The following is a 23,455-nucleotide window of genomic DNA, read 5'->3' on the forward strand; positions in this document are numbered from 1 at the left end:
TGGAACTTGGAATATCGAAAAAAAAATGATTTCAAATAATGAAACGCTGCTGCTGTCCTTGAATGCCGAGAATGATGTTCAACATGATAAAATTCTTTCCACTCGTTTGGGTCATTCAGCAGTTTTTTACGAGAACCAGATTTACTTTTTTGGAGGGAGTTGTTTCAAGACGAAGAACCAGCAACCAAGTTCAGCATTGGTATTTGTTAATGATTTGATTCAAGTGGATACCTATAATTCTACAGAAATTGGAAAAGGATGGAAATATATTACAACCAATCAGATAAATATCATGATGGATCATCAGCAGCAAGGCTCTTCTGCTCTTCTTCCAATCCCGAGAAATTTTCATAGTGCCGTTTGTTATCATCATGAAATGATTATATTTGGAGGAAAATCAAATGGTTTTTTGAATGATGTTTGGAGTTTTGATTTTACGGAGAGCAGATGGAGAAAATTACAATGTAAAAATTCAGAAATCATTTCTCCCCGATATGGACACACGAGTGTTGTGTATGGAGATTCCATGTTTGTATTTGGAGGTTATGATAATACGGCTTCAACGAATGCTGAACTGTTTGAATTGAATTTGAAAAATTTGGAATGGAGACGTGTGGCATTGAAAAATTTGTCATCTTCCTCTTTGAACGGAAGAGTTTATCATGCCTCAGTATTGGATTGTGAGAATGGAGATTGGTATATCGTTGGAGGAAAGTTGTCACACAGAGAATTGATGAAGGATTTCATTAAGATTAAATTGTCAACTTTGTCAACAAACGACAGTTCAGAGGAACAGACCAAGTGTGAAGTCGAATACGAATTCATTGATTCCAATCACGACAGTGTTTTAAGATATGGCCATTCTTGCGTTCTAGAGAAAATTGGAACCAAAAAGACACTATACATCATTGGTGGATGTAACAACTCAAAAGACTTCACTAATTGTTATAGTTTGCTGTTGAGTAGTGATGAATCCTCTGATCTGCACGAGTTCCATAGTTGGAAATTAGAAACCAAGCATATACTGTCTAAAATATTTGAGGACCCCTCCATGGAAAAAACTTCCATCGAACCATATGCTGCATTTCCAGTATTTCACACCTGTACTCAGTATGTGCAGGATGAAAACAATACTGGTAATTTTTCGTATTTTGTTTTTGGAGGAACATTCCAAAAATCAAATGTATCATTGCCACAACAGAATAGCACAGACCTCGTTCTTTCATCTGCTGTCACTACAGCCTTCAAGCCACAAATAGAAGAAGATCAAGAAATAGACTACAAAGAATTTGACTTGCTTCTCAATGACGATATTTACAAACACATTCTTTCATATTTGGATTATTCAGATTTGCTTCGTCTTCAACTCGTTTGCAAATCCTTGCGAATTTGTCAACTCACCGAAGAAGATGAATTTTGGGAATGTCATTACTTGAAAAAGATTGGAGAACTTCAAAAAGCGACCGTAAAACATCGTTATGTACTTCCCGATCCAATGATGGGATATAGTGGTTATAAATATATCGAACAACATGATCCACGATTTATGCACTTGTCTGAGGTAACAAGTGATTACAAGAAACGACTCATTGACATTTTCAAAACATTTCTTTCCAATTCCGACAAGAATTCCAAAAATTTGACAAGTTTTATTGAAACCATTTCCATGAACCCATATCATAACAAACTCTATACACGTGAGGAAATTATGGCCTATCCCAACGAACTTGTGAGAATTTCTAAAGATTCCTCGAAAATTGTAATTGTTGGAGACGGTGCCACAGGAAAGACATGTAAGTAGTAGTACGAGATGAAAATGTTTTGACAAATATATCTTGTCATGAATATCAAAAGGCCTACTCATGACACTGATGAATGGAGAGTTTCCATCAGATTACGTTCCTACCGTGTATGATTTTTATGAACATCCTTGTAAATCAATTCCTCACCTTTCCGTTGGATTTTGGGATACTGCAGGACCAGAAGAATATGGTAAGTATTGAATATGTAGTCGTGGCGCAAGTGAATTGACAGAGATCATTCAGATCGGTAAGTGTCTTAGCTATGTTCATATTTAGATGTATTTCGAACATGTCTATAGATTAAGGTAAGTATATGACCAACCTCTGTGGATTCAAGACTGACTGTATAAATAGACCACTCAGCTATCCAAATACGGATGTTTTTTACCTGACATTTAGCATCAATAGTTATAGTTCATTTAAGAACATTCCTGAGAAATGGATTCCTGAACTTAGACGGTATTGTTGTAATGTTCCCATCATTTTGGTTGGAACAAAGACGGATTTGAGGCAAGACCCGGTTTCCCGTAAAACTGCCCTTGTCCTTAGGGAAGAGAAACCCATCACATACGAGCAAGGAGAGTTAATGTCTCGTCACACTGGTTGTATTGCATACATTGAAGTGAGTGCCCTCAAAAAGGAAGGAATTAATGGCTTGGACGAACTTGCGTTGAAAAGTATTTGTGTTTCAAAAAGTCAATACAAACCACCAAAGAAATGCTATTTGCAATGAACATGACAAAGAATATTGAGCTGGCAAACAAATTGGATGAGCAATACAAAGTCATAAACCTTTTTATTGCTGCACTTTTGAGCGTATGATGATTACTCTCCCAAGTCCAATGCTTCAGTTTGTAAACTTGCTTTGCACTTCTTTCTGGTAAATAAATCCTGGACCAGTCTTTTGGCAGTGTCAGCAACAACCTTATTTTCATGCTTTACATATTTCAAAATGAGATCGTTGTTATCCTCGGCTTCTGTTGGAAGAACAGAAAATGCATCTGCAAGTACGACCAAGCAACTGCAAATTAAATGATGTTCGTTAGTTGTGAAAATGCTTTTCAAGCATCCCACGACTTGACAATAAATTTCTAATGCCAACGAGCGACAAACAAGCATAATTTTGCCTAGAGCAAGCACAGCAAAGCTTTTCACATACTTGGTTGTGTTGGAGTTCAAAATGTTCTTTAACAGAAGAACATAGCGTGACAGAAACCCACTCACCATTGTCTCATCAATGGCTTTTTGAATAAGCAAGTTTTTCGTCTGCTCTTTTTGGTTCTCTTTAACACAGCTGTCAGTTTCACATTCCCCGTCGTGGTCCTCATCTATCATCATGCTTTCAGAACTCTCTATAAACTGGTTGGTAGCGATGGTTTTAATTTCCTGACAACTTCTAAAGCAAATATCTCCAATGATTTTACAAAAGGACACCTTGATGGAGGAGTGAGCAATTTTACATTAGTTCTTCTAGAAATGAACCTACCATTTTGGCACAGGGCACAGCCTTGCCTTCAGACCATTCTTTCCATAATTCACTTTCAACCTTTCCGATTCCATAATACGCAGTTCTCCTGTTGTTGGGAAGAGAGAATATAAGAGAAACGGTCTCATCAGGAAACGAAAACAAGAGTTCAGTAATATACTTCTCAATGAACTCTTCTGTCCATTTCACCAAAGAAGTATCTGTTTTGCAAAGAAATTCAAGTAGCTTTTTAGAAATTGTTAATGATTCTAAATTTACGAACAGCTTGTAGACTTACACGCAGACACACGGATGCCTTAATACCATTTCCGTCCTTATCCTTAAATGCCGATTCTAAATTCTGCAAAATTTTGGTAGTATTAATTAAAGTCCCATATTTTTTGTCAACTTTGCTCAACACAAGCATGATCCATATATATCTTGGATCTTCAGCGTATTGGTTACACTGCTCAACAATTGGTGCAAAATGAATGTCCTTCTGCAAGGTTTTGAGGGTTTTTATAACCTGAGCCCATCTATCAACCATTTGCAGCTGACTCCAGTCTCTATGTAACTAATAATCATCAAATACTGAATGTTTTCTGAACACTTACCCCATTGTATCCATTATTAATATCCATGGACGGCCCTTCATAAAATCAGCCGCAAAAAAACTAGCAATTTCCTTTAAAGCAACATCTGACATTTCGGGATGAACAAGTGCAATCAGACAACTCCAATTGCTGAACATGTTATATTGTTTGATAACTTGAAGGAGTTTGAATATTGATATCAATGAATCTTTGCACATCATACTAGGACCAGCACTAACGACAAATCTAAGAGAGTCAAACAGTTTTGGCATCAAGTCCTCAATCTTGGATAAAAACTGGTGACATGAACTGTAATTCATACCTTCGTTTTGGTCATTTTCAAAGTTGTTCTGATTTGACAACAATTCCCCCTGCTTCTCTTTGTGAAAACAAGAAAAATTCTTTGTGAATGGGTTGTTTGAAATTAAGGATGTCAGACAGTCGATTGCAGCAACTCTAGCGGTTTTAGTTTTGTCAAAGACGTGTTTGCAAGCACAATCCTACCACGTGTTACAAAATAGTGTTCTAAAAACTCAACTTACCACAATCGAAGAAAATAGCTGTTCATTTTCTCTCCTCCAAACTACTTTCCCACAAACTTCAGACATGGTCTGAAATGCCTTAGATCTTACAAATCCATCCTTGTCATCCGTTCTGTTGATAATAAAATTCAAGCATGTGAGATTAACAACGCCAGTTCCAAGATAAGCACATGAGGCCAGCACTTCGAGAAGGTATTTTCTAACGGAACCGTTAGAACAATTAAGGAAACTCATTTCCTCGACAAATAAATTCATGATTTGCGGTCGAGCCTTTGCCACTAAGCTAAAAACCTCTACTACTGAGCTTACATCTAATTTTCTGTGATTCTTCTCATTATTGGCTAACCGTGCTTTACAATACCACAGCAAGTAATACAGAATTTGAAACAAGTACTCTGAATCAATATCATGTGACCTCAACATCCAATTACAGGCACTTTGTGCATCTATTAAATTATCTTTGACTAAATCGAATACCAAAAGACATGTCGAATAACTGGAGGACGGATCACAATGGTTTTCGGAAATATCTGACTGTTCATTCTCGTCAAAGTCTGTTCCTATTGCAAACGTCTGTAACAGCATCGGTTCAAAGGATTCCCAAATGACACGCGTATTCTTTTTACCGAATGAAGAAATGCAACGCAACAACTTGGGGATACAAATTCTAAGTACCTCTAAACAAGAATGCAATCGCAACAGTTTTCTTTCAATGAGATCATTCAAATGATCAAAGAAGCTACATAATGAGTGTAGCCATGGTTCTATACTCACACCAAGTTTTTGCATGCTACCATTGTCAGTTTCAAGCTTTTCTAAGGCAAGCGAAAGGCACAACAAATGACGAACGAATACTTTTGCAGTCAGAGCATGTTCTGCTATGGATCCTGATCTTTCATTCTCATATGAATTGAACGCTTTTTGAATACTAAAACAGCCAAACTCTAAGATTTGGAGTAGGGAACATAATTCTTGTAAATTGTTTTTCTCTTGACTGGACAGAACACTGAGCAAAGAAACATAATACTTGCTAGTAACCACAGGAAACCATGATTCATGTTCATATTCTTCTGGTTGCTTGGCGTTTTTGTTCTTGTTCAATATCTGCTCCACAGTTGTTATGAGTGTTTCAAAATTCTCAATAGTACTGTTGGGATTATCTAACGCTATCGGTAATCCCTCCGTCATGGATGAGCTCTGATTGATCACGGAATAGTTCCCGCTTCTTTCCTCTTCTGTTTCTTTAAAACAGCTTCTGAACAAGGTCAGTAGTTCATTGTAAGTAAACGAGTGTTTGGGTCGGAATAACTTTGGCAGCGCTAAAGTATTATCAGACTCCATACGCGCCCCTATACAAAGCATGTTTTATGAACGATTCATTGGATAGAGTATGCACATATAACGAAGAAGCCTTTTCAAATAAAACTTACGTTCCGAGTGTGTCTTAAAATTCGTCTTTCGCTTTTTAGCAGGTGTGGTATGTGGTCGAGGCATTTTTAAGGCTTAATTATAGTTGTACAAATGACTATTGTTTTAATATACAAGTGTTCATCGCTCTGATATATGTTCATGCTTGAATATTTCTTCAGTGCTCCTCAATACAAAATTCATGAAGGCCAATTGAAGATCCTCACAGAGTACTTCAGACTCTCCACTTCGTCGTTGCTTGTATTTACAAATAAAGGAACTTGCTCCAATAATACTTGGAGCATCTTCTCTTTCAAAAGTTGCTGTCTCCTCAGCTTGATTTGTGGCGTTCGATGATACATATTTACATAATTGAATTTTCTGTAGCGAATGAGGGCTATTCTCAGAATTGAGTGTGACGGCTCGGAGGTGGAATGTACTTCGGCTTACATGCTCAATCAGTTTGCTATATACATGAGCATCAACAGGATAGTGACTCCAGGAGGAGGTTATTTGGGGCGTTGTGGATGTTGAATGACCATGAGGAGAGTTGTTGTTATTCGGCGCAGACACACATAAGACTTCGTTCGTATCTTTCCCAACATAGAACGTATAATGTGTTGAGTGGGCAGCGTTATTCTCAGAATTACGACTCGATGAAGAATCACATTCACTAAAAGTGGTTGCAGGTGCATCGGAAACTATACACCTGGAACAAGGTGCCGATTGAATTTGTAAAATAATTTTGCGTGACTGTTGCTGGGGTTGTTGAAAACTTGAAAAATTTGAACTTTGGGAAAAACGTGCCTTCTTACTCTTCTCAAACCCCACATAATAGTCCAGCGAATATTCATGTCCATAAAACACCCCACTGAGTTGATCGGTGAGTGTCCATTCATTTGACGCATCGAGTCGATGTATAACCTCGGAGGTCGTTGTGTTTTTGTTGTTGCTGTTGAAGGAGGTCTTGTTTCCCATTTTTTGTTTGAAATTGTGCGAGTTTGAAAAGGACAAATATGAAAACTGCTTTTGTTCGAATGGTAAAATGTTCGATTAAATCCATGACGTTGATGATCACCAGGAGCAAATCACGGTGGTTTATAAATTGTAGTGGACATTGGTTTGAGATCAGCACAACGCTTTCATCAACCTCCAACTCTTCTGTGGGTACTTGATTTCTCATTAAGGGGTGATTCACAACGCTTAAAAGCTGGTGGATGATTCTGGTATGGATCCTTAATCACAAGGATCTTATTATTACTCCCAGCTCATCTCTCCTCCTATTAAGCAGTTTCAATCCAAAACTTGCACTTCAAAGAATCACTTCGAAAAGAATCAAAGATTCTCAACTCTTCTGGCCAATTTTATGAACAATACAGCCACACAACACATTAAAAAAACTTCTGTAGAACTACAAACACACCGAACAACCTCAATGTGCAAGAGTAGATCATCATCCTCCAACAACAACAACAAATGCCTTTGTCCAAGAGTACCTGTAGATCGCTCTATAAGGAAATATCGACATTCAAATAAATACCTCTCCACTCTTGCATCGGCCATTGCTGTTCACGGAGACTTGAGGAGGCGAGATGGAAGCGTGGTCAGCGAGCTTGAATCAAGAGATTTGTTGTTAAGGGAAGAGCAGGACCTTTCAAATATACCTAACAGCGCAACTCTAGACTCTCTATCACCAAAAGAAGATGGATTCGAAGAAAACGGATTGTCTCCTGTTTCTTTTTTCAGCATCACTGAGGGTTTTGACGATTTCGTAGACGATGACGACACAATGACACAACAAGAATTAAGCGAAAATAAAGAAGCAATCGAGTTAAGGTCGTGATACGCGGTTCTGAGTGTTACCATGACGTCACTGTTTTACCAACAAAAAAAATGAGACTCACATCAATCAACAAAGCAGGTGTTCTTGCTTGGTGTCCAATAAGCTCGCATACTGACTTATTGGCTGTGGGTTCTGTTGCTGGATCACTTGATTGGAGGAATGATACAACAACTGGTGGTTCCAGTAATGCTTCGGGAAGTGGGCCTGTATTGGAAATTTACAGCATGTTACCCAGCATCACTGAGAAACAAATCAGTAGCTTATCTTCGGGAGAGGAACAAGATCAAGAAGAAAACACGGCTGTACAAGAACAGACACAAGAGGAAGTAAAAACAACAACAACACACGATGATGATATTTTCCAAAGTCAACATAATGACGACTTTTTCTCCAACAGCTCTACTTCAGACGATTTCTTCAACACCCTCGCATCAACTCATCATCAAAACGTTTTGGCATCAACCGAAGAGGAAGAAAAGAGAAGATTGGATGCTGCCCGAAAGCAACCCAAGCTGTTGGCTCAAATTGAAGCACCAGATCGTTTTCATCGTTTAACCTGGGGAATACCTGGATCAACTGGTGATTCTCTTGGTATTGTTGCTGGTGCTCAGGTCGATGGAGTAATTAGCCTTTTTGATGCTAACAAGATGGTTGAATCATTCTCAAAGAAGAAGAAAATTTTGCCATCAGATGAAGCACTGATTGCAAGCATGGACAAGCACCAAAGTAGTGTCCGAGGCTTAGAATTCAATCCAAAGCAAGTGAATCTGTTGGCCAGTGCTGGTGATGATGGCCAACTTTATATTTGGAATTTGAAACAACCAAATCAACCACAAGCGGTTGTATTAGGATGTAAAAATCCACATCAAAACCAAACCATTTCTCACTTGCAATGGAATCGCAAGTTTGAATATATTTTGGCAACAACCTCGCACCAAGGAACATCGGTAGTGTGGGATTTGAAACAAAAACGAGTGTTGGTTCCTTTCAGTAACACAGCTCATCCAAAGTCTCGATACAGTTCCTTGGCTTGGAATCCCGATGTTCATACTCAATTATTAGTTGCATGTGAAGATGATGACAGACCAGTCATTGAAGTTTGGGATTTGAGAAAGGCTTATGCTCCAATCAGAGAGCTCGGGGCTGGCCAACAAGGCCACCAAAGAGGTGTTCTCAGCGTTAGTTGGTGTCCTGATGACAGCAATCTATTGGTCAGTACAGGAAAAGATAACAGAACTCTCATTTGGAATCCAAACACAGGAGATTTGCTGGGTGAATTATCTTCTGGCTTTTCTCAAGTGTCAGCAAGTAATACAAGAGGAGGACGAACCACAAATACATTCCCTCAAGATGAATACCAAAATTGGATTTTTGACGCTCAATGGTCCTATAGATCATCACTTGTTTCAACATGCTCATTCGACAAGAAGATTCAAGTTTACGCTGTTCAAGACGCTAGCAGTGTTGCAACAGGTGAGTCTGATGAGTTGACTGAAACAGTCAAAAAGTCAAACCAAAATATTACTCAGCCTGCTCCTGCTGTTTTGAAAACAGCACCAAAATGGCTTAAACGTCCAGCTGGTGTATCTTGGTGTTTTGGAAATAGACTAATCACATTCAGCAATACTTTGAAACAAGAAAGTGAGGAAAAGAGCTTGGAAAAGAACCAAAGCGTTCAGCAATACATGAGTCCAAATCCAATATCGATTTACAGTGGAGCATCTGCTGTTGCTTCTGCCACTTTTGATGAGTCTGAGACTGAAAAACTTGTAAATTTCAACAAGCAAGTTATCGAGTTGGAGAAAGTATCTCTATCGCAAACATCTCCACAAGAAAAGAGAGAAATTTCTGTACAATTCTGTAAGGAAAAACAACAAATGGCATCAAAAAAACAATTGATTGAATGGAAGTTGTTAGAAATTTTGTTCAGCTCAGAGGAAGAGAAGGGAAGCAAGATTCAAGCATTGCTAGGATTTAACCGTGAGGAGCTTAACCAAAAATCTCAGAGTATTGAGACACATCCAGTGGAGACCAATAGAAATGATAGTGAAGAGCTTTCGTCTCTCATTAAGGATAACATCATTGTTGGAAATATTCAAGGAGCAATCCAATGCTGTTTAGACGGAAACAGATTTGCAGACGCTCTCTTATTGTCGAAAGTTAGCGGCAACAGCGATATGTGGAGTTTAGCTCTTGATCAATACTTAAACAGCAAAGAGGGCTCTTCTATCGCAAAAATTAAGAACCTGATCTTCAAAAATTACGATGCAGTTATTGGAGATGACTCTCTAGAAAATTGGAAAGAAAAGCTTGCAATTCTTTGCTCTGATATGCCAAAGAACAAGTCTTTGATTGATGGAATTTTGAAGTCCTTAATTGAGAAGGAAGAGCAACGTCTTATCCATCAAAACGAGCAATCTGAAGAAGACACGTTTGGTGCTCTCGTTAGTTCCTTCTTGTCTGGTCAAATTGAGCAAATCTTTACAAGATGGATTTCTGAATTTGAAAAGAATGTTGAGAATATTCCTACATCTAGCCCATCCTTTGCTCTTGAACTTATTGATCTAATCTCCAAGATTGAGCTTTTGCATTTACATCACGTCACTAGTGCAGCCATTTCCAAAAAGACGACAACCATCACTTATATAGAGTCAATTTTGAACCAATTGTTGCAAAATGGCCATGTTTTGAATCAGCTCTATATTACCTTCGCCATGAAATGTGTAGAATTAGGTAGTCTTGTGGATATTCAAAAAACACTTCCACTTGCTCTACGATATTTGAATATTGCACTGGACCAAGTTTCAACACAAAATTCAGAATTGGTAATTCCAAAAGAGTACAGCAATGTTGATATTCAGGAATTGAGATATCGTCTCTATCATTCCATTGCCAGAGTGCCACCAAATATAAGAGCTCCATCCCTACCTGCTTCTTGGGCTCCAAAGAAATTGCAGCCTTTGTCAAAACCTGCAAAATCAACCACAACCAGTGTAGCCTCTCCTGTTTCCACCAGTCAACCTACAGCTTCAACAACTACATCTACAACGACTCACACAAGCCCTTCAACACATTCTACCCGTCCTGAGTCTCCTTCAAACAGAGGTTACAAAAGATCGGAGGTTAAATTACTTCCTCAACCAATGCTTGGAAAGAATGCAACTAGTGTTTTGCCTCCATCCATGAACCCACAACCTGTAGTTTCTCATACCACCACAACCACCGCAAACACTTTCAATCCATCCATTGGTGGAAGTAGCAATTTAGGTGGTGTTGCCACTTTTACTCCTCAACCTTTTAGTGGTACAACTACCACTCATATGGTACCTTCCTCAACAACAGCAGGTTTTAACGCTCCACACATGATGTCCAGTAATTTGGGAGGTGTAGCTACATTCTCACCACAGCCTATGGTGAGTGGGGGCGGCAATACAACTTTAGGATCATCTACCTCCTTTAATCCTTCTCTTCCATCGAGTGGATCCTCATGGCAACCTGTTACCAATATGCCACCAATGCAAGAAACGAGCTTACATCATCATCAGCCAATGCCTGTTCCAACAGCACAACCTGTGGTTGACCAACAAGCAATTTTGAAAGAAAACTTGGAGAAATACGCTGGAATTGACATTGAACGAAACGTCACTGGTAAAAATCAAGCCCTCATTGATGCCTTAACTCAATGCTTTGACAAGTTATATGGAGGAGAAGATAAGGGAGCAGCACATTTAGATAAGAAGAGAATGATTGCTCAAAGCGTTAATGCACTTTTTACTCTTGCACAAGAGACAACTGATGAGCAGCTGGTAAATAATCTCTTGTTGTGGACAGAACAAATGTTGAAATCAGAGTACACCAATGCTGATCATACCTTCAAACACTTGCAAAAGGATTATTTCAACCAACTAAAGAATGCCAAGAATATGAGATTTTTGATGACTTGCTTGAAGACGGCCAAACAATAATGTGTGAAAAAAGATTGAACAATTATTTCAAATTTTAGTAAAATAATATTTATCTTGTCATTTGGAGTTGAGTATTGCAATATTATCGGCAGTTTCACTGCTGCCCGTTTTTACAAAGTCTGTTTTCAATGAAACCTTTCCATCATAATTACACAAATCTGTCCATTGATTGACTGTTAGCGTTCGCATTTGCTTGTTGTGGGTTCAAGTCTAACTTGATTCCGAAGGCATTAGCCATCAATCGGTAAATAGCAAGCTTTTCATTATCTTGGGTCATCATGATTGGCAAGTACAAAATAACAAGAGCTGTTCCCGTTGTTAGTCCCATTCCAGCAATTGTAGAGCCAAATGACCAAATCTTGTTAAAGAGTTTCTTTAATCCGGTTGCTTGTTCTTCCGAAGACGATGATGATGTTGATGGTGATCCTAGAGGCAACATTTTTTCATTCAAAAAATTCAAATTGCTTTTTGATTGGAATTGCTTTCAGAGGTCTTTTTTACTCATCACCATGAATCATCATCATGAATATCAACAACACGAAGATAACAGGATTTTTCATCAACAGGAAATTGTAACTAGCAATAAGAACACGACATTGATGGCCTCCAAACAAGCTCTTTTTCGTTCATCATCCTTCTCGGAGCCCCTTTCCAATATTGATCAAAATATCATGAGTGATGATGATCAACAGCAGACTCACGAGCTTACATTTCCCGATGATATCGTTTTTCACGTCATGCAATTTCTAGAGTCTACCTTCCTCGGTACGACGTGCACAAGAGTGTGCAAGCAATGGTACTCACAAGTATGTCAAGTGCCTTTATCGTTGGATTTCTCGAGAAGAAGAAAGAATCAAAGTCTTCCCTTTGATGTTGTTCATGGTATCAATACCATGTTGAATATCACAAAATTGGATTTAACGTTGTGTTCCATTGGCGATGAGGGCGTGAAATTTATTTCAAATTGCGACTTTAAAAATTTGAAAATTCTTTGTTTATGGTATAACAATATTGGCTCTCAAGGTGCTGGATATATCGCGTCCAGTATGAAAAATTTAACGTATTTAGACTTGTATTATAATAATATTGGTGTGAAAGGATCCAGATGGATTGCCACGAGTGAACATTTGAAACATTTAACTTATTTGAACATCGGTTTTAATCAAATCAAATGTGCAGGTATTAAAGCACTATGCTCCAGTCCGCATAGTTGCCAAAATTTAGTGACGTTGAAAATAGGAGGCAGCACATTGGGAGTAGAAGGAGCAATATATCTTTCTACATGTGAAAGATTACAGAAATTAAATCATTTAGATGTGTCTTACAGCAAGTTGGGTGCTGAAGGAGCAAAACATATTGCTTCAAGTGTTTTCCTGAAGAATTTAACACACTTATCAATGAATGGAAATAATATTGAAGACGATGGAGTAAAATCGATTGCAACAAGTGCATACATGAAACATTTGAAAGAACTTCGCTTGGAACGAAATAATATTGGAAATGAAGGAGCAAAATATATTTCACAAAGTGAACATATGCGAACACTCATGGATCTAGATCTATGCTTGAATAAGATTGGTGATAAGGGTGCAACGTATATTGGAACTAGTGAGGTGTTAAAACACTTACAAGTTTTAGACTTGAGTCAAAACGAGATGACCGCTCATGGAGTGGGAGTGATACGCCAACATTTGACAGATTTATTGTATTTTCATCATTAATGTTCGAGTTCAAATACAACACTTGAAAGTAGGACAATACTCATTGTTGAGCAACAAGTCAATATTGTCTTTTTGAGATTTGAAAAATGGTGGTTTTCAAAATGAGTCGATGTTCGATCGAATAGTTCCTTCCGAGACAGCAAGTAGAAATCAAATCACAACAAAGGTATCATATCTAAATACCTTCAGGATATTTGAATTCATACAAGACATGTTGAGAAAAGTTTAACGATGGTCGTGCTCTTGGACTTTTAGCTGGCATGTCCATAGCAGCACTCAATTTCTCATAGCTAGGAGTATTTGGGATCAAATTCGACCATTCAACACCATCGTCCACAAGCATGGAATTCAATTCTTCCTGTTTAAACATTGAGAAGAGTTCTTCACAAAGAGTTGAAAATACAACTTGCACAATGGTGAGTAACAATGAAAGGAAATAGATGTAGTAACCTCTTGGTGTCATGATGATGGGGTGGGAGGTGGCACGAGTTTTGCTTGTCTTGGGATTTGATTTGTCATTGTGGTTGTGCATCGTGACTTTGCTATTGGGAGAAGTGTCCACATGCAACACACGATGTTGATGCACCGGCATGATGGAAGTCATCATCTTGAAACTGACGCCTTTGAGAGTAATATACTGAAAGGCTGAATTACTGTCTTGAGAGAATTAAATTGGTTTTTTTGAGATTTGAAAATTGGAATGAGCGCCACATTTTAAATTACAGTTGGGTAGTGGGGTTTATTTCCTTTCGAGGAAATTCAATAATCTGAAAATAGTTAAAAGTTGTTTTTTTCTAAAGCAATAACAAAAATTCCGCAAAGGTCATGAATATTTTGTAGTTGATTCACGATAAATGCAATGACAAGTGGAGATGTGAAAAGTTTCATAAGTTCTCACTTTCTTCACAACAAGCGCCAAGAGCATATGTACGAATGTGCTCCAGCTCTATTGAACTACATTTGAACTAAGCGTTTGCTTTGGAATGGGTATTTTCAGTGTTCTGAAAAACGATTGGATGAAAACTCGCGAGTACAAGGTCACCAGTACCGAATATATTCGTTCTACATCATTTTGTGATAGAATATCCTTGATCGATTTTCCTTCATGGCAGCGCTCTACAGTCTCGACAAACATCTCAAGCAACCTTGTTCGGTTTGCCAAAAATACAACATTATTAACGAATAATGATGTGACATCATTGGATGTTTTCAGCTTTAAGGATTCCATCACGTATTTAAATTGATTTGTAGAATTATTATCATCATTTTGAAGTTGAGGAACAATGATGCTCAAGTATCGACATGCTGATATGTAATCAAATCTTGGTCGATACTTGTCACAAAAATATGATAGAAACTCTCGAGCATTTTTCTCATGCTCCATCATAGGTTGGAGAATCCTATGAGACTTACTCGTAATTAGACCCTGAATGACTTCTGGTAAATGGCGAGAATGGTGTAAAAATTTGTGTGCGAAATACTTGAATACATTTCTTTTCTCCTCGTCATGTGACAAATTATGGATGGATGTAGTGACCGAACTGCAAATAATTTCAAAAAATCCACTCGAAGCCAATTTATACCTATAAACTTTCAAGAATCTATTATAAAATTGGCACCATTCACTAATGACCACTTGTTTCAGTTGTGATTGAGAAAAATTCTTTTGATGAATTTTCAACTTTTTAAGGAGAATCATTTGATTTTTTTCCACATATTTCAATCGACTTGATGCATCCTCATTTGGATACTCCTCATCAAATTTCTTGTAAAAATTAATTTTTTCCCAATAGTAATGAACATATTTTCGATTCCAAATTTCACCACTCTCCAACTCATTCGTGATGATCAAATGCCAATCCGAGCATACTAACACAAAATTCGGTAAATCACGCAATGAAAGAAAATCGGCAATCGTTGAAAGAACCAGAGAATCAAGAGTGAACTCAAACATTTTTTAAATTAGAAAACCATGATGATTTGCGCATTTACAGAATTGCACACCAAAAAGTAGTTACAATAATAATTACGGTGTTTTCGGAAACATGAAGAGAACCACAGACTCAGTTCAGATCTTGGTAGTTTTTAAGCGCACAATATCATTGCGTACTCTGTTGTGCACCTGCTGAGCATGTTTCATCAGAGGCTGTTTTCTTCTGTAATAAAATCAACGATCACTCTCATCATTTTCCAATTGAAAACAACACTTTCTCTTTCTTCAGGCATTTTTATCTCCTTGTTTTTATGGTTCCTAAAAATTATGAATTGGATGAAAGAGATAGGCAGAGAACGTTAAAAGACGAGTTCGAAACCCTTGATGTTGAACGTAGTAATGTTGAAAAGACGTAAAAGGTATGTAAGAATACCATTTCAAAGAGGGGCACTATCTCTGTTCTTCTTCATGGAGCAGTGTCATGCGTTGAGGACCTTAAACTTTCATGAACGTTTGGAGGTGGTTAATTGACCAAAAAAAATAATACGTCTCTTTGTCCCATGGAAAACTTTGAATCAGAGAGGATGATTTGTCATCAACAACAATCTCAACTCACTTTAATTAAAGAACTTGAATATTTACTGAGGGTGTGGAGGTCGACGCTTGAACTTGTGCACATACTTCTTGTCTTCCTTTTTCATGGCCTTTTCCAAATAACATTGTCCTTCCTGGCCATGCATGTGCCATCTTTCGAATTCAACCCTATAAAGGAATCTTTAATAGACAAGAAATCGTTGGACTTATCTTTTTCACACAAGAACTGTCAGATTTTCAATGAAAACCCTCCTCATGTCTCAACGTTGAATCAACCATCTCTTTCCCTTCAATCGATATTCGACGATTTATTTACAGTGCACCATGATCTGACCTCCCATATTATTGTAATGAAGGAGAATGATCGAGCGTTTTGGTATGATTTCGTGCAGAGACCCTCTCGGACACGATAACGTCACACAAGGTGAGCGATCCAGAGTTTAAGGGAGTAGCGTTCCATAACAGTTGCTTTAACGCTAGAGAAGTTTCACTCTCCAAAATGATGTTGTTCAAGTTCAATTTCAGTGTTGATTCCTCGTCAATCTGCGAAAAGGGAATAAATTCAAAAAAACAAAAAAAAAACTAAAAAAAATTCAACAATGAGCTTGTCTTCGCGATCAGTTACCGAATCAAAGAATTGTTGTGCCAGTTCTTCCACAAATACCCTCCAGCCTGTCAAGGATGAAGAGTATTTAGTATTGGGAGAATCTTCCGATGGCTTCTTTTATTATAATCGTTCAAATTCTCCACAACATATGGCTCTGCAGGAATTGTTGATGAAACAACACGAGCCTCATGCTAAGTGTTGTCAATTAACGGCATCGGGAATGCAAGCAATTTCAGCTACTTTACATGGAATTATCATTTCTAGAAAGAATGAAAACTTAAACTTGATCTATAGTGACGAGTTGTATTGTGATTCTCCGAGATTATTCCAATGGATTGCAAAAATGTTCAAAAATGTGACTTTGCATTCAATTAATGTTTTAGAGAAGAATAATATCATTCAATTATTTGAGGGTAAATTTGCTAAACAAACAAACATCTTATTCTTTGAGAGTTGCAGTAATCCAAATGGTAACATTTTTGATTTTTCAATCTTGTCCAAGTTAGAGGCAGCTTCAAAGGCTCTCATCACCATTGTAGATAATACTTGGTTGACTCATGAGATATTTAATCCATTCACTGTGAAACAAGTGGACTATGTAGTGAGTTCTCTCACAAAATATTACAGCGCTGGTCATTGTATTGGAGGAATGGTATTGGCTCGCTCCAAGAATGCCATGAAAGGTTGTACCGAATGGATGATTGTGAATGGTAATCATGTGAGTCCATACCATTGTGAATTAGTGAAAGAACATGCAGAAACGATTGCACAACGTATTGCATGCTCCTCAGTTGTAACAAAACGAGTCATTAACGAATTCCTGGTGAAACATCCCAAGGTTCTTCAAGTGAATCATCCATTGTGTCAGACTCATCCATCACATGCTCTCATGAAAACCTACTTTAAGCGGTCGAAGGATAATTTGGTTCCCAGTGTTTTCACGTTCAAGGTGAAAGGAACTAAAAGCGATGTGTTGCAAGTATTGAAAAAAGCAACCATTCTAGATCACAAAACATCATTTGGAGCTAAAATGTCACGAACCGATCCTTGGCCTCAAGAGGAATCAGGATTTACATTTGTCAGGTTATCCGTTGGATATGAAGATAACTATGAGAGAATTGTCAAAGGATTGGAGGAAATATTAAGCCACCTTTAAAGTGCTGCGACACGAGTTGTAGCTGAGATATTCTTGTCACCCTCCATTCAAACTAAAATAATATTATCTGAACAAAACTGAATATTCTCTTTTTGAGCGAGATGGTTCGTGTAGGACTAATCTTGTAATCATAATATCCAAATGGTAATGCTGTTTATGATCGAGCGCTTCTCCCGCAGTGGATTACAGAATACTACAACTGCAAAAAGACTCATTTCAATTTTGGCGGCAAGATACTACTCCTTATTTTGGTTCAATAATTGTTAGCAGAGAAAGTGCGATCATGGTATAGTTCCAGTTCATCAGATAATTTGTCGCTGCGATCATGAGACATCATGTCACATTTGTTTGAGAATTATTCGGTCACCAGGGTGTACAAACACAAAAAAAGTAGTATACCTTCCACGCCTCAACAACAATTCAACAACATCATGGTTTTCAGTTCGAAAATTGTCCCATCCAACATTCGACAGAGTATTGAGAGTGCTGGTCGAGGAGTTCTCTCAGAAAAGGGAACTTTCTACAACCCAAGTGGGAATCATAGCAGCAGAAATGACCAATACTTTTTGAGATATTCCGTTGCAAAATCAACTGTTACAAATGTTGGAGCTAATTCTAAATACAATGGTGAAGATAATGAAGATTCTCCTCCTGATAACGATGTCGCTCCATCAGCACGAAAAACATCCCTCATTGAAAGTTGTAAATCTATCAAATTCTTTGTCATTGTTTTGATCACCTTGTTAGTAGTAGCCAGTGCCTTTGTCATTTCAACCACATGGTTGGGCGCTTTCATCCCTGCAATCTCTGATTTTAGTTTTGATGTAAGACAGGGAGAAAATGACAAGTTAGTCATGAACATTAGACAAACCATGACCGAAGGTAAGTCTTGTGCATCCATAGATCGCAAATTTCAGAGTGACCACACTGTTTCTTACTTTTGAATTTTACCATGACAGCTGTTATTGTCTTAGAAACTGCAAAGGGGCAATATCGAAAAGAGGATTTAATCAACCCCGCCTCAATAGAATTGTCCCTCTACAGATTCTTTCAAAGTGAAACCAATTACCATGGAGGATTGCCACTTGCGGTTCTACTTGGTAATCACACAATGTCATACACCGTTCTTCAATGGGGGCCTATTCCATCCTTCATAGAAATTGGCCCTGTCATGCAAAAAATATACTACTGTGCGGGCCTTACTGCAGATTATTGTGCGAGGGCGACAACGCCAGCTATGGTCATGCCATCTTTTGATTTGAGCTTGATTATTTCCACTGCTGAGAAACGGCCTGGAAAACCGACCTTTACTCCCTCTTACAGTGTTAGTGGTTCCTTGATATTTGTCACGCTTGTCACCAGTTGGAAGGCACAAGGGAATCAAACGGCCGACTCCTCTCCTATCAGCAACTATCTGGCATTTGCAATGACAACAGACAAGTTATCCAAGTACTTGAAACAATTGTCACAGGACATGTCCGGATCAAAGGCCATGATTATCGAAACAAGTACTAATTATTTGTTGGCGAGTAAGTAATTTCAAGTGTTGTGTGACGTTGTTGTATTCATCTTCGCCTCAATTAATCAAACAGTCGATAATGAAACATCCATTTTGGCAGTTCAAGAAGGAGCTACAGCGATCAGAAAAACACCTCTCAATATTGATATCAAGGAGTATCGAGATATTGGAAATGCTATCTATCAACATATTCCAAACTTAAAATCAGGCATCGAATGTAATACTTACAAGCATTTAGTTCTCTCTTCCAGTTACATAATGTTGTATCGTATGTGTTCCGAGTACAATATGGATTGGGTGATTGTTGTATCGACTCCTCAGTGGGATTATATAAGCCCCATTATTTATGCCTTAATTGCAGCGTTGTGTGGAAGTGCGATTGTGTTGGGAGTTAGCGTGCTGGTTGGCATTCTGTTTTCACTCAAGATTGTGAGGCCATTCAAAAATCTCATGCTCATGTTTGAAAGTGTCTCAAGAATGGACTTGGATAACATTCTTGGCTTGACAACTAATAGCTTTGAGTTTTCTGAAATGAAATTTGTGAAATATCAATTTCAGGAAATGTTAAAAAAGCTCAAGCTCTATAGAGCGTTCATTCCTTCTCATCTCTTGCAAGAAATTGAAGGTGATCAACAAGAGCTTGTTGAACATTCAACGAATAATTCTCAGCTCGGGAACTCAAATGTTAAACATTCCCATTCTTCAGGAAGTGGTTCAAAACACACACTAAATTCAAGCGTAAAGAGTTCTCAACATTCATCCATCAACAAGTTTGCCCTCTACATCGAGGTAAAACAGGTTTCTTTTGCTGGGATTTTCATTGAAGGTCTTGAGATGTGGTATTTGAACACCGAAACTAATGGATCCAAAGAATTACTGTCACTTCTTTCTGACATTTTTGAGCAAGTCAATGCTGCTAGTAGAGTCTCTGGATGTCACATTGATACCTTCGATAATGACTTGATCGTATTGAGTTTCAACTCAAGCAAAGATCAAAAAAATCATATTGAAAAGGCGCTCTCAGTGTCTCAAACCCTTATGGAAAAGCTAACGGATGTCAAGCAATCTCTGTACAAATCTCAATTCGCGGTAGACAAACATCGAAAAAGTCATGGAAATCAGTTGAGAAATCACCATCTCATCGATGGTCTTAATTTCAGAATTGCGGTTACTTCACAGAAAGTATATTCAGGAAATGTTGGAACACAAGATTCCAAATTCTTCAGGTAAGTTTTGATTGTGCACCTGTTATACCAGCAATAACTGTTTTGTATCTATTCTATGTAATTCATTCAATTCTTTTTCATGTCTCTACTTAAAGTGTGGTTTCATCGATACGAAAGAACCTTGATCAACTAGTTGAAGTGGCTCATAGGCTAGACCTTTCCATTGTCTTTCCAGAAAGAATTTATCAAAAAGCATCCGAACTCTACCAAACTCGATTTGTGGATCTGAAAGAGCTTGTCGATGATTCATTCTTGTCACCCTCATGCTTCCTTAACAGCTCCTCGTGTCTCTCACCTCCTGAAGAAGAAATTTCAGAGCCCAACATGGCCCTTCGCAGTCAACTCTTCACTAAGGAAGCCATCTATGAATTGGGAGAGAGTAATCAAATTGAAAACGATCAAGAATGGATGTATGAATTGAATCACAAACAAAAGCTATTGAAATGGAAAAAGTATCAGGAAGCTTGTGTGGCCTTCTTTTCCGAGCAATACGACAAGGCACTGACGCTCTTTGAGGAGTTTTTAGCTGAGAGATCGGTCAAGGAATCTGCTTCATTATTTTCAGCTCGTCATCAGCAAGAGGAAAGTAGTGCAGATGATCATTCTTCTCCTCGAGTCGAGGTTTCATCCACCTCTTCACCAACAAGCAACAAGGCTCAACCAGCTCTAGACAAACCAGCCATGAATTTTGTGAGAATATGCCGAATGAAAATTGAAAATTTGTAATGAATGCAGTGTCCAACGTTTGTTAATAATAATAACTAACTGATAAACTCATCACACGTTGTTGGTAAATGGTACCACCTCATCATCACACACGTGTGTCGACGGTTTCAAAGACTTATCAAAGAAAATGTCTTCATCAACCGCCCTTCGTAGCAACTGCGTTCTCATCAGCTGCACTCTTATAATTGTAATACTTCTCATTGCAACCTTCTCCATGAGTTTTACTCTCAAGAACACAAATAATCATGGCGAGAAAGAACCAATAGTAAATTCTCATTCGGAACAAGTGAGCGTTGAATTTCAAAATTACATTAAAGAAAGGCTTGGTGATGAGTCTTTGCCATTATCCGATGAAGCAGAAGTCATTCCATCTGCCTCCACTCCTTGCGGAGCCACATGTGCCATATTCTGTGAGCATGGCAATGTGATGGACGAGAGAGGATGTCCTACTTGTTCTTGTTTACCTCCTCCCGAGTTGCAAAATCTCAACTTGAATCGGTAGATTCACTTGTGTAATTTTTAAATTTAATTGTAAATACTAGTAATGATTGGACCATACAGGTCAATTGTAATTAAATATAAATTGACTTGACCTTATAGCATACCATCAGCTGATCCATACTACAGGGTCTTGCTGCATAACAAAAAATTTAACAATTTGAATTGCTTAATTCTGAAAAGTACAATTATCATTAATTACAAGCAACCACCTTTGTGACGTCGTGGCATGGGTATACCCAACTTGGTCGATTAAAATTGCTCAGCATTCAATAGTAGTTTTTCTTAAATTGTTGAATTTCCCTCTTCAAAATGAACTTTGCTAAATCGAATTGCATAATTGAACTGAAATTTTCAAAAAAGAACAAACATCCACAATCATGGAGCAAAATCTACCAAAAGACGATTTTAGCAGCAAAAAGAACAAGGACATTCTTGGTTCCAGTGAAACCAAGTTAGGACAAACTGGATCCAATATTTCATCCAACGACCCTCAATACATGATGGGTGTTGGTGGAGGTGAAAATATTGGACAAAACAGAGAAGGTTACGATCAACCTTCAAATCTTCCAGGTGGTGTTGGAAAAGATGATATTCACAAGTACAGCAATGACACCACTCCATTGGATAGAACTTCGAAAGTTTAACTCGACCGGCCACACCATTATTGAATCAAACATAATCTATTCATAACACAATTTAATAAATAGTCATAATTTAAGAAATATTGAGGAATAATTTGAGGTGATGAAATTCAGAGCATGCGAGAGTATGTTGTTACACACACAGACAGAGCGGCATCCAATGGCGTAGTGGTGACCTTTTCGTTCGTCGTGTGTGATGTAACAAACTCTTGTAATTTCTAGCACTGCCAGTATTAATTGGTACTCGTATATAACATTCCATCCTTTGAAGATGAAGATTTCAATAATCCATTCTTCTCATTAAATTCTTCTTCCTCTTCACTGTCATGACTCTTTGTCTTGATATGCAAGAGAGAGGCATAGTGACTCAATTTCTTTGGCTTGGTCAATACAAATTCGTAACATAATGCACCCAAAGCACTACCAAGAAATGGTGCCTGTTATTCATGTGATTGTATTTTCAAAAGTTTCAGATTTGTGTAAATTATTATTGACAATTGTTGGAACTTACCGTGTAATAAATCCAGGAATGAGTAGGCCATATATTTCCAATCAATTGAGGACCAAAGGCACGTGCTGGATTCATGGAAGCTCCTGTCAATGGACCAGCCATTGCATCTGTTGTATGGACAAGTTCATGTAATGTCATGTTGCAACATCATAAATTATTGGAAATGATTGTGTGGATGTGAACGATTCTTTCACAATTCCATGAAAATATATAGAAAGTAGACATACCTGCTCCTAATGCAAAAGCAATTGGAAAGGCAGCAATTAATCCACCGACAGAACCCATTCCATCATTCTTTCTAAAATGTTGTGGCTTAATAGCTGTACCAAAAATGGTAATCATCAACACAAAGGTTAAAATAATTTCCAAAGCAAATCCTCTCCATGCATCTGCCAATTCACTTGTAGTTTTGAAATGATACATGAACTTCCATAAAAACACATGATAGAATTACCTACGTTGGTGGATTAAACACGGCTGCTTCGACACTCTTTCCAATTCCTAAACATAATGAAGCTCCAACAATACTTCCCAATAGTTGAACAACCATGTAGGCCAGACCACTCACTACTCCAATATTTCTTGTAATTAAGGCTCCAAATGTAACAGCCTTGTCAGTATTCATTATTATGATTCAATGTTGAAATGAAGAACGGAAAAATTGTAAATACATCCCGAGTTGAAGTTCTGTAAAGCACTTACA

At 37.9% G+C, this 23,455-nt stretch overlaps 13 protein-coding genes across 13 annotated transcripts; 7 read left to right on the forward strand and 6 right to left on the reverse strand.

Annotated features, from left to right (window-relative positions):
• Positions 1 to 25: 25 nt before the first annotated feature.
• C9374_004444 (uncharacterized protein) lies at positions 26 to 2,535 on the forward strand (the record flags this gene model as incomplete). The annotated part of the gene is made up of 5 exons (XM_044694084.1): positions 26 to 1,793; positions 1,855 to 1,992; positions 2,046 to 2,049; positions 2,102 to 2,107; positions 2,157 to 2,535. 5 exons carry the CDS (start codon positions 26 to 28, stop codon positions 2,533 to 2,535), a joined length of 2,295 nt encoding a protein of 764 aa, XP_044548786.1.
• Positions 2,536 to 2,627: 92 nt separating this feature from the next.
• Positions 2,628 to 5,896, reverse strand: C9374_004445 (uncharacterized protein; the record flags this gene model as incomplete). The annotated part of the gene is made up of 6 exons (XM_044694085.1): positions 2,628 to 3,236; positions 3,289 to 3,513; positions 3,566 to 3,833; positions 3,882 to 4,360; positions 4,403 to 5,751; positions 5,833 to 5,896. The coding sequence occupies 6 exons, from the start codon at positions 5,894 to 5,896 to the stop codon at positions 2,628 to 2,630; spliced, it is 2,994 nt and encodes a 997-aa protein (XP_044548787.1).
• Positions 5,897 to 5,950: 54 nt separating this feature from the next.
• Positions 5,951 to 6,787, reverse strand: C9374_004446 (uncharacterized protein; the record flags this gene model as incomplete). Its single annotated transcript, XM_044694086.1, has 1 exon — positions 5,951 to 6,787. The coding sequence occupies one exon, from the start codon at positions 6,785 to 6,787 to the stop codon at positions 5,951 to 5,953; it is 837 nt and encodes a 278-aa protein (XP_044548788.1).
• Positions 6,788 to 7,702: 915 nt separating this feature from the next.
• Positions 7,703 to 11,617, forward strand: C9374_004447 (uncharacterized protein; the record flags this gene model as incomplete). Its single annotated transcript, XM_044694087.1, has 1 exon — positions 7,703 to 11,617. The coding sequence occupies one exon, from the start codon at positions 7,703 to 7,705 to the stop codon at positions 11,615 to 11,617; it is 3,915 nt and encodes a 1,304-aa protein (XP_044548789.1).
• Positions 11,618 to 11,765: 148 nt separating this feature from the next.
• On the reverse strand, positions 11,766 to 12,056 carry C9374_004448 (uncharacterized protein; the record flags this gene model as incomplete). Its single annotated transcript, XM_044694088.1, has 1 exon — positions 11,766 to 12,056. The coding sequence occupies one exon, from the start codon at positions 12,054 to 12,056 to the stop codon at positions 11,766 to 11,768; it is 291 nt and encodes a 96-aa protein (XP_044548790.1).
• Positions 12,057 to 12,126: 70 nt separating this feature from the next.
• On the forward strand, positions 12,127 to 13,338 carry C9374_004449 (uncharacterized protein; the record flags this gene model as incomplete). Its single annotated transcript, XM_044694089.1, has 1 exon — positions 12,127 to 13,338. One exon carries the CDS (start codon positions 12,127 to 12,129, stop codon positions 13,336 to 13,338), a length of 1,212 nt encoding a protein of 403 aa, XP_044548791.1.
• Positions 13,339 to 13,513: 175 nt separating this feature from the next.
• C9374_004450 (uncharacterized protein) lies at positions 13,514 to 13,930 on the reverse strand (the record flags this gene model as incomplete). The annotated part of the gene is made up of 1 exon (XM_044694091.1): positions 13,514 to 13,930. The coding sequence occupies one exon, from the start codon at positions 13,928 to 13,930 to the stop codon at positions 13,514 to 13,516; it is 417 nt and encodes a 138-aa protein (XP_044548792.1).
• A 354-nt stretch (positions 13,931 to 14,284) lies between these two features.
• On the reverse strand, positions 14,285 to 15,292 carry C9374_004451 (uncharacterized protein; the record flags this gene model as incomplete). The annotated part of the gene is made up of 1 exon (XM_044694092.1): positions 14,285 to 15,292. One exon carries the CDS (start codon positions 15,290 to 15,292, stop codon positions 14,285 to 14,287), a length of 1,008 nt encoding a protein of 335 aa, XP_044548793.1.
• A 1,172-nt stretch (positions 15,293 to 16,464) lies between these two features.
• C9374_004452 (uncharacterized protein) lies at positions 16,465 to 17,628 on the forward strand (the record flags this gene model as incomplete). The annotated part of the gene is made up of 1 exon (XM_044694093.1): positions 16,465 to 17,628. One exon carries the CDS (start codon positions 16,465 to 16,467, stop codon positions 17,626 to 17,628), a length of 1,164 nt encoding a protein of 387 aa, XP_044548794.1.
• Positions 17,629 to 18,059: 431 nt separating this feature from the next.
• C9374_004453 (uncharacterized protein) lies at positions 18,060 to 21,099 on the forward strand (the record flags this gene model as incomplete). The annotated part of the gene is made up of 4 exons (XM_044694094.1): positions 18,060 to 18,510; positions 18,588 to 19,157; positions 19,221 to 20,373; positions 20,469 to 21,099. The coding sequence occupies 4 exons, from the start codon at positions 18,060 to 18,062 to the stop codon at positions 21,097 to 21,099; spliced, it is 2,805 nt and encodes a 934-aa protein (XP_044548795.1).
• Positions 21,100 to 21,226: 127 nt separating this feature from the next.
• C9374_004454 (uncharacterized protein) lies at positions 21,227 to 21,601 on the forward strand (the record flags this gene model as incomplete). The annotated part of the gene is made up of 1 exon (XM_044694095.1): positions 21,227 to 21,601. One exon carries the CDS (start codon positions 21,227 to 21,229, stop codon positions 21,599 to 21,601), a length of 375 nt encoding a protein of 124 aa, XP_044548796.1.
• A 376-nt stretch (positions 21,602 to 21,977) lies between these two features.
• C9374_004455 (uncharacterized protein) lies at positions 21,978 to 22,244 on the forward strand (the record flags this gene model as incomplete). The annotated part of the gene is made up of 1 exon (XM_044694096.1): positions 21,978 to 22,244. One exon carries the CDS (start codon positions 21,978 to 21,980, stop codon positions 22,242 to 22,244), a length of 267 nt encoding a protein of 88 aa, XP_044548797.1.
• Positions 22,245 to 22,474: 230 nt separating this feature from the next.
• C9374_004456 (uncharacterized protein) lies at positions 22,475 to 23,377 on the reverse strand (the record flags this gene model as incomplete). Its single annotated transcript, XM_044694097.1, has 4 exons — positions 22,475 to 22,678; positions 22,753 to 22,859; positions 22,980 to 23,152; positions 23,211 to 23,377. 4 exons carry the CDS (start codon positions 23,375 to 23,377, stop codon positions 22,475 to 22,477), a joined length of 651 nt encoding a protein of 216 aa, XP_044548798.1.
• Between the last annotated feature and the right edge of the window lie 78 nt (positions 23,378 to 23,455).

Source organism: Naegleria lovaniensis (genome assembly GCF_003324165.1).
Source record: "Naegleria lovaniensis strain ATCC 30569 chromosome Unknown tig021, whole genome shotgun sequence".
NCBI classification, from domain to species: domain Eukaryota; phylum Heterolobosea; class Eutetramitea; order Acrasida; family Naegleriidae; genus Naegleria; species Naegleria lovaniensis.